The 17,140-nt window shown below is 40.6% G+C and overlaps 1 protein-coding gene across 1 annotated transcript in view; it reads right to left on the bottom strand.

Annotated features, from left to right (window-relative positions):
* tbl1xr1a (TBL1X/Y related 1a) overlaps positions 1 to 17,140 on the bottom strand; it is a 66,871-nt gene that overhangs the window by 11,320 nt on the left and 38,411 nt on the right. Inside the window, exon 3 of the mRNA XM_028587039.1 lies at positions 1,358 to 1,459. Coding sequence (XP_028442840.1) covers positions 1,358 to 1,415 — 58 coding nt within the window. The 5' untranslated portion in view covers positions 1,416 to 1,459. The remainder of the gene's footprint in view (positions 1 to 1,357; positions 1,460 to 17,140) is intronic.

Below are 17,140 nucleotides of genomic sequence, written 5' to 3'. Positions count from 1 at the left end.
TGTATTGCAACCTCTACAGCTGCCCAATTTCCAGTCCTCTCTGCTTTAGCACACCCGAACCAGCTGATGCTCAAGCCCTGGGCCAACACGCAAGTTGCATTGGGCGCGTCAGTCGTGTTCAAAACATAACGCAATGAGCATACTTCCATTGTTGTGTGGCGGATTTATTTTCCCACTGCGATAACAGCTGCCTCCAGTAGATGGGCTACAGCAAAAGCACTCGCGCAATATGGATTCACAGGGTATGGAAAGTTAACATTTATAACACAGTACTTAATAGTCTTATTCACTAACTAGCTAGCTATATGGCACTCAACTAGTGTGATGAACATTATTTTATGTGTGCTTATCACTGCGCATTAGTAAACAACCAGTTCCGACTCCGCACTACAACAGAATGACTGGTAGGTGATTCGCTGTCATTGGTAAGATTATGTACTGCTTCTGCAGGATGTCAGCATTGTTTATGGAGAAGGAGAACCAGGAAATGAGTCGGGGGAAATGAGTCAGGGGAAATGAGTCGGGGGAAATGAGTCGGGGGAAATGAGTCGGGGGAAATGCGGAGCTACCAAGCCACGACCAAGGGACGTGATGGCCGAGACGTGTAGTTACATTGTTTGAGAGGTGCACGTCAGGCTACGTCGTAGGGTCCGTGTCTCTGCGTACCTACATACGTAGCCACGGCATCAATTTAACACGGAACCATAAATCAAGCTTTAACAATATAATGGCAGGGAAAACCCAGCACAGACTGCCTTGAATCATCCGTCACTCAGAACAGCTGCAGCTCAAGTGAAGAGATTGTCAGCAGTGTTTTGATATCCTGCAGCGGTGCCGGTTATGGGCACGATGTGTGTAATAACGTTGTTGAATATCGCAATATTAATTGCGATAAATAAACAAATTAAAAGTGTAGTCAGTTCTGTTGCTTTCAGTAGTCTGCTAAAATACAACAAACTGCTTGTTGAATTTAAAACAAATGAAAGGAAATGATTTCCAACTTTTTATTGAACAAATTGAACATTAAATTGAATATAAAAAGGGGCCAAGAGTGACAGTTACATTTTAAAGTTTCCACTGATATTTCCTTTAAACCAACACAAAAAATCTCGGAGTATCTTTCGCGATATGTCGCAGCCTTTTGCGATGGGTTTATTGCGGCAGTTGACATCGCGCTGTCGATTAAAAAAAAAAAACGATTTGTTGTGAAGCCCTACTGGAGAGTTTGATAGTTTACAATAGATTGGTAGGAAAACACACCCCTAATAAAAGTTGGTTGATTACCAATATGTTACGACATTTTAATATTTGAAGAAAATATTGTCTTGATAAATATAATAGGGTCTTGAGAGGATACCTGACTCCTGTAGGTATCTGTAGACCAGGAAGTTGACCTCATCACTGCTAATGCTCATCTTTACTCCTGTTACACCATGAGGTCAGCACGCACACACCTAGCCTGGAAAACACAAGAGAGAGAGAAAGAGACATCATCAGTGAAGGGAAACACTATCAATGTACATGATATAGGCAATACATCTGACTGCCATTTAATATAGTAGGGCTGGGAGAAAAAAATAGAAAATCGTATATGTTGCATTTTTTGGCGACAATCTTTCCCCCAGAATCGACATCTTTTTATTTTTTTTTTAAATGAGTTGGTAACACAAATTGTCGACATCAGCTGCATAGATATCATTATCCTAATCATCATCACCACCGCCATCATCGCCATCCACATCAACATGAACCACATCATATCGCTTACTAAATTACACACTTTGCCAATTGAGTTGAATCAGGAAAAAAGCATATCGTGCCAGACCAACATGTGATATATCATCATCATATAATAAAGACTATTTGAATATGGACGCCTGGCGCAGCATCAGCAATTCTCATCAGCAATTCTCATCAGCCTAAATTGAGGCCTTGCTCCTCATTTACTGCATTTAAAGCAATTTATAGTGAAAATGTCCAATAGAAAATGCAGATTTCAGGTGGCAGGTGAGAATTCAAACTACAAAAATTGACCGGAATATAATGCAGAAAGACTCTCAGACATATTGCTTTCGAATATGCACGCTATCCCTACACTTCTGATCAGGCATAAATCTCACCTTTGTGTGGCTTATTGTCAACACCAACGTTAACGTCACCACCTCCGATAAAAGTGTAGCTCAGAGCCGTTTTCCCAAGCTTTTCGGTGGGAAGCACACGCAGCGACACAGACACAGAACTACAGGTCAGAGGAACACACTGCAGTCCACACTTTTTTGAAGTCAAAATAACTGGAGGCAATTTTAAATGCTCAGAAAAGTGGTAGGGACACCCCACCGTCCCTACCATAAATTACACCCATGGGTTGGGAGAGGGGAGGCTGTCACCCTACTGTTGCGCTAGCTGCGTGATATGCCCGAGGAGGAGGCGACTAACACAGTTAATCAGCCCAAAGAGCTGGACAACAACAACTAGTGCGTTGCCAAAACGTTATTCTGTTCCTTGTATGCAAGTAGTCAACATTAATAGTAGGGGTGGGACAAAGAATCAATTCATGTATGTTCCCCAGAATCGATACTTTATTTATTTAATTAATTTTTACCAATTATTAAACTATTTTCTGTTCATACGGTACCGCTGATGGCGACAACATCATATCCATTTCCAGCAAAACAGAGCAAAAACAGAAAATCCAAGTTACAGTATGTACTTCCTTACTAAATGAAATAAATGTCAGAAGAGTTAAAGAAGAAGAAAATCTCAACACTATCGAATCGCAATACAAATCCAATCAGCACTCATGTATCATGAATGAATCAAATCGGGACAAATGCATAACGTCCCAGGCCTGATAAATAGACAATCTTGACGTGTTTGGGTCACAGGGCGTATAGAACCAATGCCGCATACCAAAACCAAATGCCCTGTACCAACACTGTTCCGGGCTAATACACGTACTGTTACAGCCCTGCCCATCAGTGTTGTCACAATAACACATTTTCCAGTTTCAGTCAGGATCCGAGGTAAAAATGTCATTCACCTTTGATACAACTCTGCACAGCATTACCAGCTTAAAGCTATTTCATTTAAATAAGTTACATTATGTTCTTGAAATGTCGAGGCCAACGTTGGGTGATTCATGTAGCTTGAGGTAAGCTGGTATATTTCCTCATAGTAGCCATCACTTTTGACTGAAACTGCAACATTGATGAACTCCTGATGAATTCCTTTTAGGGCTGTGACCACATGAGTCTGTCCTGATTCGATCCTTTCGTGATGCATCGGTGCCGATTCCATTTCTATTGCAATTTTCATTCATTGCGATTCTACAAGTATTGGAATTCGATAGTATTGACAATTGCAATTTTGTTATTCTTCTTTAACAAAAACAAAATTTGAATAATACACTTAAAAAATGTTTCTTCAAGAAGAAAGCACATCACATGTCAGTCAGACTGTCTGACATTTATTTTATTTGTAAAGAAGTACATAACAGATATTTTTTATATATATAGAATACATTTTAAAAATAGCTGCAAAAAATAAATAAATCACGATACATAAGGTTTTCGATTTTTTCCCACACCCCTAATTCCTTTGTGAACAAAGCACTTGCTAGGTGTCTGCTGGTATGCAGTACATCTATTTCTCTGGAGGGCAGTACATCAGCCAATGATTGAATTTTTTCTTCAGCTAGTTTTCACTAATAGTGTCTCACTCTTCCCCCTAAGCTGCTTCTCCACCTGACCACTTATACTGTGAATCATCTAATGCCCTAATTTAAGTACCAATCCTCTACAAACTGTCAACAGAAAAATACAAAGGGGAGAAGTCACCAGGATTGTAACCCCTCCTGTGGTATGACTTCTTCAGTTTGCGCATCCATGAACATGTCAGGGGATCGTGATTCAACATTGCTTTTGTCCGCGGTTTCATGAACCAAAAAGGTTGGAAACCACAACTTCAGAAACTCCCTGAGAGCCAGATCCCAAATAAGGACCAGCTCAAAGCCCATTTCCCCTGCGAATAATGAGCCATGTAATGCCTGGAGCTCAGCGTCTGAAGCATTTAATGGCATGTAGGCGGGTGAAACACTCATGGGTACTGTGAGCTCTAGGTTACGTTTCATTTCCCAGGATGATTTATGTGGTACGGAACACCAAAACATTTAGCATGACTTGTGGTCTTAACATTTACGTTAACGTTTGTCGATCATGTTAGCTGGTCATCAAACTCTAGATTTCACACTGAGGTGCTATCATCTTATGTATTTTCCACAGATGATTAGATTATCCTTTAACGGTAACATGAGGAAAAAACTGGTCACTGCGACAGCAAACAGGTTACAATTACACAATACACACGGCATTGTATAAAGTAGAAGATAGCCAGTGTGTCTACTCCTGTAAAACTCCAAGTTTTGCTAATCTTGCATAATCAAGCTACAACAACAGACTTCCCACTAGAGCCAGTTGCATCACCCTCACAAGAGAATAAAGGCTGCCACGGTTGATCTGTTTGGGGATGTGTCCGTGACCCAGGAGACTGGCAACAACTCGGTGGCCAAGACAACAGAAGAAGAGGCGAAGTTGTTCTCTGGCATGTTGGCTCAGGGACACTTATCTGTGCCTGGACGCTCTGTCTCTAGTTAGAGAGGATTGCGTTTTCCATAGAGACAGTTTCTGAGGGTCCGATATACAGCTAGCAGACAAAATAATACAAAGTACCTCAGATGAGGATGTCAACTCAGAAGTAGGGCTGTCAACAAACATTCTAAATTTGGTTATAATTCGAATTTCGGAGAGAAAATAAATAAACAACGACACTACCGTGGCTATCTGCCTCGGGAGTCACACAGAAATGTAACTTTAGCAGAACAACGAGGAATAATTCAACAACCGTCATGTATGGCTTCACAATTATTCACGATTTTATCGAAATTGCAATATGGACTAGTGCAATATCTGGATTGCAGGGGGTTACAATATTTGTTAAAAGGCAAAATATGTGTCCAGCCATTTTTAAGAATTGTACGTCCCAGACTACAACTCCTATCCTACAGACTAAAGAAAAAATCTTTGATCACACTATAATGATTTAAAAAAATATATATATTAATATTTCTCAATAAAAATGGGAATAAGGATACAAAAATGATCATTCCCTCAAATATCGTGAATCATATCGCGATATCAGTCAAAATAATCGCAATTAGATAATTTCCTCACATCGCGCAGCCCTACCATCATGGCCTCAGAAGCAGAGAGAGATTTGCACTCCAAACAACCTGAAAAGCCTCATTTGGAAGAATTTCAGAAAACTGTGCAACCTCGGAATAAAGTTGTGTGTAAGCTATGTAAGTTAGTTTGCATACGACTCCACAAGTAGCAACCTGACAGGCCGGCTACATTGCACACGTGAGTCTAATATTTATATTTTGGCGCGAGATGTGTTCGGCCCTTTTACAAAGAAATGAATCATAAAGTGTCTATATTTCTTTTAATTAAATTACCGATATAAAGAAAATTACTTGATGACTGTTGGTGAGTGTATGCACCCAAGTGAGCATGGCCTGGAGTACGGATCTCTGCCTACACAGCCTCAGCTCGACTCGTACTTTACACAGCCCTCCACAAGCTCGTTTTCTGCAGCACGACAAGAGGCTTGCAGGAAGAAACTTGCAATTTTCCTATGCAAGGACACGAGGCCGATCAGTGTAGTTGACGGGACGCACTTTAGGGATTTCCGTAAGGAATTGGAGCCAAGGCACTGTAACCCTTGAAGTGGAACAATCACCAACAGCACCTCAGACACAAAGGAATTACTCAAAGTAATATGTGAAAGCACCCCATATAACAATGAACTAAGAAACCCAGTCATGGACAAAATAGAACACTATTCACATTACATAGCAAATATTCTATATATTCAAATTCATTATAAAGCCATAAACATTACACAGCACATGCCACAATGGGGTTGGTGTGCCACTGTTGAAACTACCTCAGCAGGGGAAAAAACAGTCCTAGTAGTTGTTTAGTGCAGGTTTATTAAAAAGCAATAATAATAATAATAATAATAATATCACAAAATCACATAAACAACCAGAGTTGAATCCAAACTGAATCAAAAACCATGTGAATAGCTATGTGTTACATTGTACAGGTGTTTAGATTTTTCTGCTCAGTGTAAACTCCACTTCAACTCTTAACACACAGGCAACATTGCCCTAATGCCGCACCTGGCTTAAAGTCAATGTTCAACATCCTCACATTTGACCACATTCATGACAAGTCACTCCGGAGATACAATGTTTCTTGCAACATTTCCACAGAAACTCTCCACTGAAACAGATACTGTGCAAATGACATTATTGGCGCTTACTCACTGCTAGTACCAGCTCTAGTCGGCTTGGCAGCGGTGCCCCGTCCTCCATTTTCCATTGCAGACCAGTACCGCCTCGTGCGCGAGGCATGGGGGCTGGGCGTCATAGCGACGCTGCAGGAAACTGCCGCGGCCTAACGCGACACACACAGAACGTCAAAGGTGTGTTGATTTTCATTCTCGGCAGCCAAAAGACAAATTTAGTATCAAAAGAAGCTGGAGGCAGTAAAAAAAAATAGTCACACCGCTGGCTAAACTATTTAAAAATGGCGGGTTTGTTCAGGACACCCCCCATCTGTCACTAGCAATGATGACGCAGTGATTAGTGATGATTCTCTCTGACCAATCAGTAGTCTGCAGGTTTTCACGTCACCTTTTGGTATCGCCTCAGCTCACTTGGAACAAAAAAAGGCGAGTAGAGTCAAAGCGAGTCGAGCAGGTACCATGTAATGGAGAACCGCCATATTACAGCTGAGTCGGCAACTGTTTGAGGCAGGGTGAAGCAGAATTCACAGCATTACCACTAAAACCTGATCAAAACTCTGTAGTATTCCTCTTACTATTACTGTAAGTGGGAAAAATCAGCCAAGAAAAACACATATAGGGAGTCATTTGGGACGTATGGAAGAAATTACATTTTAGGCTACATAATTACAGTTTTCCTTACATATAATGTACCGGCTGCAAAGTTCAAAAAATATTGTTATAAGGAGAAAAATCAAAATCAATATCTGATTTTCCCTGACAGACAAACACCCTCTCTCTATGTATGTTTGTATGAATGCATGTGTGTATTAGAGAGGTCAGTCTTCCTCTATAATACCATTCAAATTTCATTTATTTTTTTAAATATTCAAATAATATTTGAATATTAAAAGCTCAAATACATCCTGTTATAAATATGTACTACACTACTCAGGCTTATGCATTGTCAATGCTACTACAAGCATGTGGTTGTTGTTACACGTTCTGTCCACTAGAGGGACTACCAACATCAGCCTGGTCTTAAAGGGGATCTACGCCATGGCGCGTTGCCTTCTGGCACGCTGCTCTCGGTTTACATTGTTTTCCACCACGCACACATCAACAAACATAAATCAGCAGAAAACTATGTAATAAACTATTATTTAACAAATGTAGTGAAGCGGCTCTGTTGTAAAGGCTAACGTTGATCGGTTCGCACAATAACATAATGTTAGAAAGCACAGACAAAACGATTGGTCATTAACTAAGTAACAATAGTGTTAGCCATAATGCTAACGGCATTGCTAACTAAGCCAAACGGTGCTGCCACTACTATTTAATGATTTATAGCAACCTGTTTCATGCACATTGTCACGTTACTGAGAATACAGCTGTTAGAAGGTAACCTATGAAGTGGAAGCTAACTCTGAAAGCTGTAGGACAGCTAACATAAACTTTAGCAGTCTCCATGAAGTTCCCAGCTAAGCTCCTATAACTCGCAACGCAGTTAGGAAACCAGAACGGGCTAACTACTGATAACATAAGCATTTTGGGTCGGTGGATGTCGATTTTAAAGTCACGTTAAAACTATTTCCCGTCCTCCTTCCGAGTTCTAGCCGCAGCCTGTCGCTGTTGTACTAACGTTAGCTCACAATGCCTTAGGGCTGCCACCTCTTAGTCGATTAGTCAACTAATCAGTCATTTTGGTCTTAGTCGACTAAGATTTCTTTAGTCGATTAGTCATTTTTTTATGCTTATTCATGCTTAATTACTTAATTCCAAGAAACTTCTGAGCACATTTTGAAGTGGTGCTTTTGCAGGATTAATGGAGAAACTCAGTTTTACAGATGGTTAATTAACTACATTTATATTGTGCTCTTCTAGTCTTAACCACCTCTCAAAGCGCACAGCTCTGTCAATTAAATCAACTAATCGATTAGTCGACAAAATCGTATAAGTGTTAGTCGACTAAGAATATCTTTAGTCGAGGACAGCCCTACAATGCCTTGTGTTTCTCACTCCCGTAACTAATTGTTCATCAGACATGAGAAGAGGGAGATTAGCTAACGTTAGCCAACCTATTTATAAAAAAATAAAAATCACATTTGAATAGTATGGATTTTTTCACTATTCGAATAAAATTTGACTTTCGGAATTCGTTCCAACAGCCCTAGTATCTATCTATCTATCTATCTATCTATCTATCTATCTATCAGGGCTGCCAGTTAACCAGCTTGAAGGTGGACAAGATCAATACACTGTAGTACAATGTGCCTGCAGCTTATTACAGGCATAAATCACCCAACAAATGTACAATTGTGTCCTGTAATTTAGACGAACCGCATCCACACTACGCTCCCATGCAACTTTCAGGCCCATTGATGTAAATCAATGACGTGTCTAAACAGCCTATATGTTGCTAGAGCAGCAGCTTCAGTCCTCCATGCGTGTAGACAAGATGCCTTCAGGCACAGTATTGAGTGTAGCAGTGTGCATTGTAATCTTGAACTCTACACATAGTGGGTTCAAATATCTTGTGTTTATAAACCAAACAAATCGAGTGAGATCATTTCAACCTGTTTCCACTGTGTTGACTGCTGCCTTGCCCAGTCATACTCCTCAAACACAGGAAACTGCACAAAGTAATTAGCTCATGACAGAATTTGTTCTTGTTTTTAAAAATAAATTGTTAAAAACAATTTATGGAGGATGAATCTAAGACGGATTATAACATTACTCTAGATATTAATCTAAACATTAGTCAAGACATTTCTATAACAATACATTTCATGTACTGTGGTGGGTAGAGAGCATAGGCTGTAAGTGCATGCAAGAGGGTATTTAAATCAAACACAACAGCCGCTTTAATCAATACACCTAAAACAAGATGGGAGGCTGAGTAGAAAGTCAAGTCGCATGCTGTTGTGTTTTGGTTGAAATGAAAACCTGCAGACTGTTGAGTCACAGATCACTAAGACCCTCTGCACAAATCCCAGCTGACAGCAGCAGTGCCCGGGGAGGACCACCGGTTTGTAAACAGAACGCGGTTGTTCCCTCCACCGCCATCCCGCTGCAGTGGCGCTGTGGAGCCACCATACGCAGCCAGGATCTTCTGTGTTGATAGTGTGGGAGAACAGAGGGGGGATGGGAGAGGAGAAGGGAATCTCTGTCTCTGCATTTCTCTCACTCTCTCTCTCTCTCTCTCTCTCTCTCCTCCTCCCCCCCTTGTGACTGCTGCCAGTGGCAAACCGGACCATACAGTAAATCTTAAATCAAGTCACAGCTCAACCAGAGAGGAAGAGAAAGAGAGACCAACGAGGACTATCCATTAGCACCAAAAGAGAATGAGGACAGGACAATTTCAGTGTTTTCCCTAGGTTTGTGAAAGATTTAGGTGCACAAATTTGGTGGGTGTTTAGGCGTCCTCTGTCAACAAAATGTTACGTTTTTCCATAAAAAAAAAAAAAAAAAGTTTCACATAAACTTGGACCATTATTATCACCATTTGTGTCTAAGACGTTGGAAAAGCTAGAGCACATAAGGAATACATAACACTCAAAAAGCTTAAAGACAAACCTTGCTAAAGAAGTCCACTGGGGACAAAACTACAATCTTTAGATCTGAGAAGTCATTTAGTTACATTAGTTCAGCTTAGGTGTTGACGGTTAGCAGTCTGGGTGCTACACCTAAGCCTTATAATGGGAGGGAAAACCCTGCAATTTAATACTTGCAGCAAATATCCTGTTCCCCAATTGTGACGTGGTACTGAGAAAACAATACTGAATTCATATTGATGAGAGCGGGGGAGGTTCCGCCCCTCACAATATGAAATCTAGATCACTAAGTAAATCATATTTGCCTCGGGTTATCAACTAGCATACATAATTCATTAACCCAAACACTGGCTAATGAAACATTCAATCAGAGGCTTTAGCTCACTCAAAGAAATGTGGTAAAAATATAACACCTTATCAATAATGCGCTACTTGCTGTCACAACACATTTAGCTTTACATCAATCAATTATTCTTCTTAGCAACGGACGTGATAGCATGCACGACTGATGTATTTGCAGACATTAGGGTAGTGGATGAGGGGGCGATTGTTTTTACTGCCGTGTGAATGCATCACATGCAGTACGCCAACTATAGGCTTCTAGGAAAACAGAGTCACTGCTCATACAACTGCAACTACAACATTTTTTAAATACAAACACAACAAATACATTGTGCAATGAACATGCATGTAGTGACACTGTACAACCCACCCTGCTATTTTTTCTAGAAAAATGGATTACAGGCCTGGGCTTTTAAAAGCTTACAAGGGCTGAAACGATTCGATAACTAAAAATCATAAATGCACCTGATTTAATCCATACTAAATACTATGTACAGCCCACCGTGTTTCCCATGGATGATTATTACTGTCATACAACGAGCTCACAGGCGGTGTACAGGTCAGTCCCGGCAGGAATTCGTGATCGCAATCAATTCACGCGAAGTCAACCAATCTCCGTGAATTCAGTGCGATGTTGCCAAAATTCACGTACAGCTAGAATTGTAACAATTCCGAATCTTGCTGCACAATTAATTCTCTCAGAAATAATTGCAATTAACAATATAATTGTCTCTTTCAGTCAAATTTAAAAAAATATATTTATTACTTTTTCAAACACAGTAACGTTTTGAATCAATTCTTTTGGTTCTATCACTGCTGAGCCAAATAATGTATTAACAGAGGTACACAGCCTATGAAGTAAACATGCCCCTTTATTATCATAAAACATTTTAACTGCGTAACGTGTTTAGGGTCAAGTGCCAACAACTAATAATTATATATATATATAATAAAAATATATAGTCTCACCAATAATCACTTATATAAAATTACAATTTGGCAAGGAACTAAGTTAGAGCGAGAATGGCAGGGTGCCTTGAGTGAGTGACGCCAGTGCCCATGTGGTCGTGCAAGGAGAGCGAGCACTAACGGAGAGTAGCGTATGAGTGCGTGCCGCTGTGAGGAAAAGCTTAAACTTTACAACATATGTTACAGCCATAGACTGTATAAAAAGATTGCACAACAGCGTTTCCATTTCAGCTCAATGTGAGAGTCTTTACGGTCATTTACGGCCGCGCTGCTTTCCCTCCTCTCCGTTGATCTATTCCACAGACCGTTCGGAAAGCTTGCCGCCAAAATGCCGAGGGCACAGCGAGGGCCTAGCAGTTGAGCAGACAGAGAGCAGAGAGGGCAACTGGGCAGTCCGCTAACTCGTTGCTCTCTCAACCAATATAAGCAGCTCTTGTTTTAGGCTACAAAACGTGCATGCAGGCTGAAATTTGTTAAGCTATAAGCAGAAGGAAACTCCCCAAGCTGTGAGGCGATCGTGCAATGGTAAACACTGCGGCATTAACGTTAATGTGTCCATTTCAGCTGAGAACGGAGAAATTTCTTTGCCTTCCCCAAAAATCTCCCATATAGCCTATTTAATGGACTGTCCATCCTCCTCTGCAAAGCTGAAGGGACGAGCAACTTAAGTTTTTTCTCCATAATCTCTTGAATATAGGAGAGAAGAATCGATGGGGATAACTACACAATGATAATTGCTTTCATTTTATTTCATATCACTCGACATCTGTTCTCCTGTAACTTTTGCCGGCAAAAAGTAAAAAAAGAAATACAAATTAAAAAAAACGCGGTGATGATGTCATCACCGCCATCACGTCCTCGCTGGTATTGCGGTCGATGACTGCAGCGGTCTTGTTTAATACTGGACCAATTCAAAAAATAGTTGTTCCCAACAGTCACTTAAGACACACAAAAAAAAAGGGAAAATACAGGTTACTCCATTTAATCGATGGAATAATTAGTAGAATACAGTGTTTCCTCTATGTTGATTTGACCGTGGCGGCCCCCCACGGCAACATTTCTGCCCCGCACGGTATCAGAAATAGGGCTGCATTCTTAGAGTGCATGTCGGAGAATAGCGTGGACACACAAGGATAACTAGCCAGTTGAGATTGTGTGTGTACGTCCTTGAGAACTGTAAGTCGTATAACTTATGTTGTCAGTTCATTTAAGCCTGGTCTTGCAAATTTAAATTAAGTTAACTGGTGATTTTCGTTGTTTGTGTTCTTCACCTGCGAGCTAAATTGCACGTGGCTCTTGATTCGATAGAATAGCGATTGCTCACGTTTTTGTATTTTAGGTGCATTATTTACATGCTGAAGTTACACTGCATTAAGATAATGTAATTAATAGTGGGTTTATTGTTATTTGCTAGAGAATGCTTAGCCTATATGTCAAGATCAAAGTTGGCCTGTATAGTAACTCAAAAAATACAGTCCTAAAGGAAACACTGGAATACTTGCCAAAATGATAGCTGCAGACCTACGCCCCTTTTCGCTACATTTGTGGTAGTATGTGAATGGCCATTCTATTTTAACATGAATGTACCTACAGTATGTTAACAACTGAAGCGGTTGCCTTTACTGGACAACACGGAGTCAACATTTTGTTCATGGTACACATGTGAAAGTACCTCTTTAAATGGCAGGTGCATGTCCTGAAACTTAAGACTGAAAAACATCTGAGGAAACTCACAAACTGCCACCGCACACTGACATGTCTCACTGCACCATGTGTGTTCTTTTGTCCCTCCCGGTCTGTGATAATAATATACAACGTGTAGGTTTCATTTCCTTTGAAGACTCTGCTGCATCAATATGTAAGAAGACCCAAGCTGTGCTGGCTGCTGCTCCGATTGTACTCTGCAGGTGGAAAAGGGGCTCATTCCTATTTAAAGGATCTGTCTGAGACCTGACGGCGTGGGCCTGTTCTCCTAAAGTAAAGTAGCAGGAAGGAATTCAGGCAGCGGGGAATTGGACGATTCAAGACTATCCGATATTTTTCATAGTCTCTTGCTCTAAAACACACCAAATAGCTCTGTCTCCCAGTTAGTCACAGTCGCACCTGAAATATTCTCATTTATACTGTTACCACAGCCAGCCATAATACGTTATAAGCAGAAGCTAGGGTTTACTCTCAGCCTGCAGAAACCCACGGCTATGGCTATAAAAGATCTGCAAATGTGCAAGACATGGAACTGTACTATAAAAAATAGATACCTGTGGTGAAACCAACTATTACTCATTTAAGAAGGTGGCATGGTTGTAAAAGTTCAAGGGCAAACTCCCGAAGTCTGTTTACAGTTCTTAGCGAGTGCTATAGCATATAAGAAAAAAAGTTGTATAAAGCTTATTGTGTCTTCAGAGGAAGCTGTGTCTAGTCCAGTGTTTCCTCATGCATTCAGCAGCAACGCACCGCCATAAAAAAATGCCGCTCCTTCAGCTGTTTATGAAGAGTCATGCAGTCGTGATTACACGAGCCGTCTGCTCTACTGAAGTCAGGCGGACGGCCATTTGCTCTCCATACTTAATGTTGTCTGAAGAGGTCTTTTAAAAACACATAAGTAGAAATTGCTATGTTACACAAACCCTAAAGCAGAAATTTCGATGAAAGGGTGCCCATTTTTAAGCTAGGCTCTGAAATACCCTTTCCCGCTAGCAACGCGTCATATGACGTAGGCAGAGGCAAACAATAGGTTTCTTCTCACACTACAGTGGTGAGAGAGCTATAGAGAGAGTTTATGTAAGTCATAATGGTAAATTATTGTTTGTGCTGGTTGCACAAAGTCCAGCCTGTCAGGAAATCGTGTACATAATTTTCCTTGTAGGAAAAGCAAGGTTTTTCGTTTTTGGGTGCGTTTTGTGCAGGTGAAGTGAGCAAACTTCACTGCTGCGTCTGTCACCACACACTCGGTCGTTTGTGGCGCTCATTTCACTCCGGAGAGTTATAGACCTGGAGATTTGTTGGAGTCTCGGATGGGATTTTGGAGAAAGGACCATGTTAGGCTGATTACCGATGCTGTTCCCTTGATGCACTCGATGGAATCAAGTCCACCACCATCAAAGCTTTCACCTGAATCTGGCGCGGGCAGGACTGGAGGACCAAGTGCTAGCACTTGCAGAAATTCCATGCACCAAAAAAGAGCTCCTAGCAGAGTAAGTCTTACTTTTAATTCTTGTAACTCTTAATTTGGCTGATTTCGTAATGTTTTAGTCTAATAATTTCAGAATAAAGAAGTTATTTGAGTGTGTATGTATTGGGCTATCCACCATCTAACTAGTAACATAAATGTTAGCTTGGCTATTGCATTAGCAAACATTTGGTAGCTGATGATTTGATGACAGGAGTAGCTAAAATTGCGTCTGAAATCATTCCCTCATCTGGATTAAAAATGCGCTGACTGCAAATTCCTAGCATCAGGGCTTCGGTATACAGAGAGAGGGAAAGACTGAGCTTTAGAACAGGTTTTCGTAATTGTCTGCCTTGAAATAAATGCAGTTTGCATTAAGCTAGCTATGAGCTGTTGGCAGCAGGCTAGCCCAAACACCCCCGTTTCCCCCGCATTTTATTAGGCTAGCTATGAGCTGTTGGCAGGCAGCTAGCTAGCCCAAACACCCCCGTTTCCCCCGCATTTTATTAAGCTAGCTATGAGCTTTTGGCAGCTAGCTAGCACAAACACCCCCGTTTCCCCCGCATTTTATTAAGCTAGCTATGAGCTGTTGGCAGGCAGCTATCTAGCACAAAACTCCAGTTTCCCCTGCATTTCAATTCAGACCATTCTCCCGCACGATTTTGTATCCCAGTAGGCTACTCTCTGGTAATTTACAAGGTCCAAATTCATCTATTAATCAATATGCTGAAATCTCCTAGATTTTGCCACTAGAGGTTTTGACACGTCAGAGCTGCTTTGGTTTTATTTCTCTTTTTTATTATTACTGATCCAGTTGGTAACTAAGCTTGTATCCTATTTTTGTGAGTGATTTTGAACCTCTGTGTTTTTCAGATTTTGGCAGAGCGTGCAGCCAGTAATGAAGGGACAGATGCACCTGACAGAGGGCTTCTCTCTACAGGATCCTGGGCCATTAGTGCTTCATCGTGGGTCACAGTGCAACATCACATGTCTGCAACGCTCATCAGGTAGTGTAACTTGCATCTATCATTAGCTGTATATGACACATAAACATTTACAAATTACTTCTAATGGTAGGAAGAAGACATTTCATACTGGACTGTATTAGGTTGTGTTAGGTTGTATGTGTTGTGACCACTGACTATGTGATGTTGTGCAAATCTTTTTTTTTTTTCGCCTACCAGTTTTCCTTGGACTAAGGTGGCCCCTAAATCATGGCTGCAGCTGTCGCTGTGGTCCTGCTACACCCTGCTATGCCGTGCAGTTCCCTGCTACGTCCTGTAACGCCCTGCTACACCATGAACTACTGCAACTACTATTTATAGTCGTAGTTCAATTATCTTTATTGTGACCGTCAGACACCGCCTACCAAGAGCCTGGGTCTGTCCCAGGTTTCTTCCTGAGAGGGAGGTTTTCCTCGCCACTGTCACACTGAATGCTTGCTCTTGGGGGGGGGAATTGCTAGAATTGTTGGGTCCCTGTAAATTATAGTGTAACATCTCCAAATTATAGTGTAAATTATACCTATTCTATTTGTAAAGTGTCTTGAGAGAACTCTTGTTAAGATGTATTAAAGTTGATAAAGATGAGACTTTATTGATCTGGTGGTGAAATTCACAAGCTACCTGCCAATTGAAACTAAAGTAATGCAAAAGTAGTGTAAAGCATTACAATTCAGAGACAGTAATATTGTAATATAACTAATTACTCTGAAATGACAATAACTAGTAATCTACATTTTGGAAGTAACTTGCCCAACACTCCTAGTTACTATCAATGAAATTATGAATACATTTTATACAACAAGACACTTTGTGATTGTGTTCATTTTGTGAAAACAAAATATATTTATTGATTGCCTCTCTTCCTCTGGAAACTGCCTCCTGATTGCGGCCACAACACAAGCTGGTATCGCCTTCCTGATCTCCCTGCCCAGAAACCCATATGTCTATCGGACCACCTGCCTCTAGGCAAATATGACCAAGAGTGATAGACTTATTTGATGTAACATTTTCAGTTCTTCTATTCCATAAAAGGTATGTATGCACATCAGAGTTTAAAAATCTGCTAAACCCTCAGCATCAATAATGCACATTAGATTAGATTATCCTTTATTGTCATTGTGCAGAGTACAAGTACAAAGACAACAAAATGCAGTTTGCGTCCAACCAGAAGTGAAACAAAATCAAATATGTATAAGTAGGTAAGTAAGTAATGAACAACATGTACAGATATGTGCAATGTAGTAGAAGTACAATAGTAAGAATATATATATATATATATATATATGCAGGGTATTAACAGAATATATTATAAGAAAAACTGAATAAATATGGATATTCAGTATGAACCATATAGACAGATATGTGCAGTGTGGTAACAGTACCATTGTAGTGCAGAAACGCTAACGTAAGAATAAGTGTACTGTTTGTGCAAGAGGAATAGTATGAAGAGCAGTAGAATATGGCTATATATAAGTAGTTACAGTATGTACATTAATTATTTTGACACAGTTTGTGTAGAAAACTGACGACTATAATAGAAGTGTATAATATAATAGTGTTATAAATTACTCTCATCTAAACATACTCTGGTCTGTTGGCTTGGAGAGGGCCATACTCCTGCCTGAAGTTGAGGTATGCTACCTGCAGCGAGAACGGGTTGAGGCAGCAGGCATCAAAGCCGGGATGGAGCGTCAGGCAGGTAATGTCCGTGGCCGGGACTAAACCCTCAACTAGTGCCCAGTAGGCATCCACCT

Source organism: Perca flavescens, chromosome 9, assembly GCF_004354835.1.
Source record: "Perca flavescens isolate YP-PL-M2 chromosome 9, PFLA_1.0, whole genome shotgun sequence".
Classification (NCBI taxonomy): domain Eukaryota; kingdom Metazoa; phylum Chordata; class Actinopteri; order Perciformes; family Percidae; genus Perca; species Perca flavescens.
This window is presented reverse-complemented; position numbering and strand designations above follow the sequence as displayed.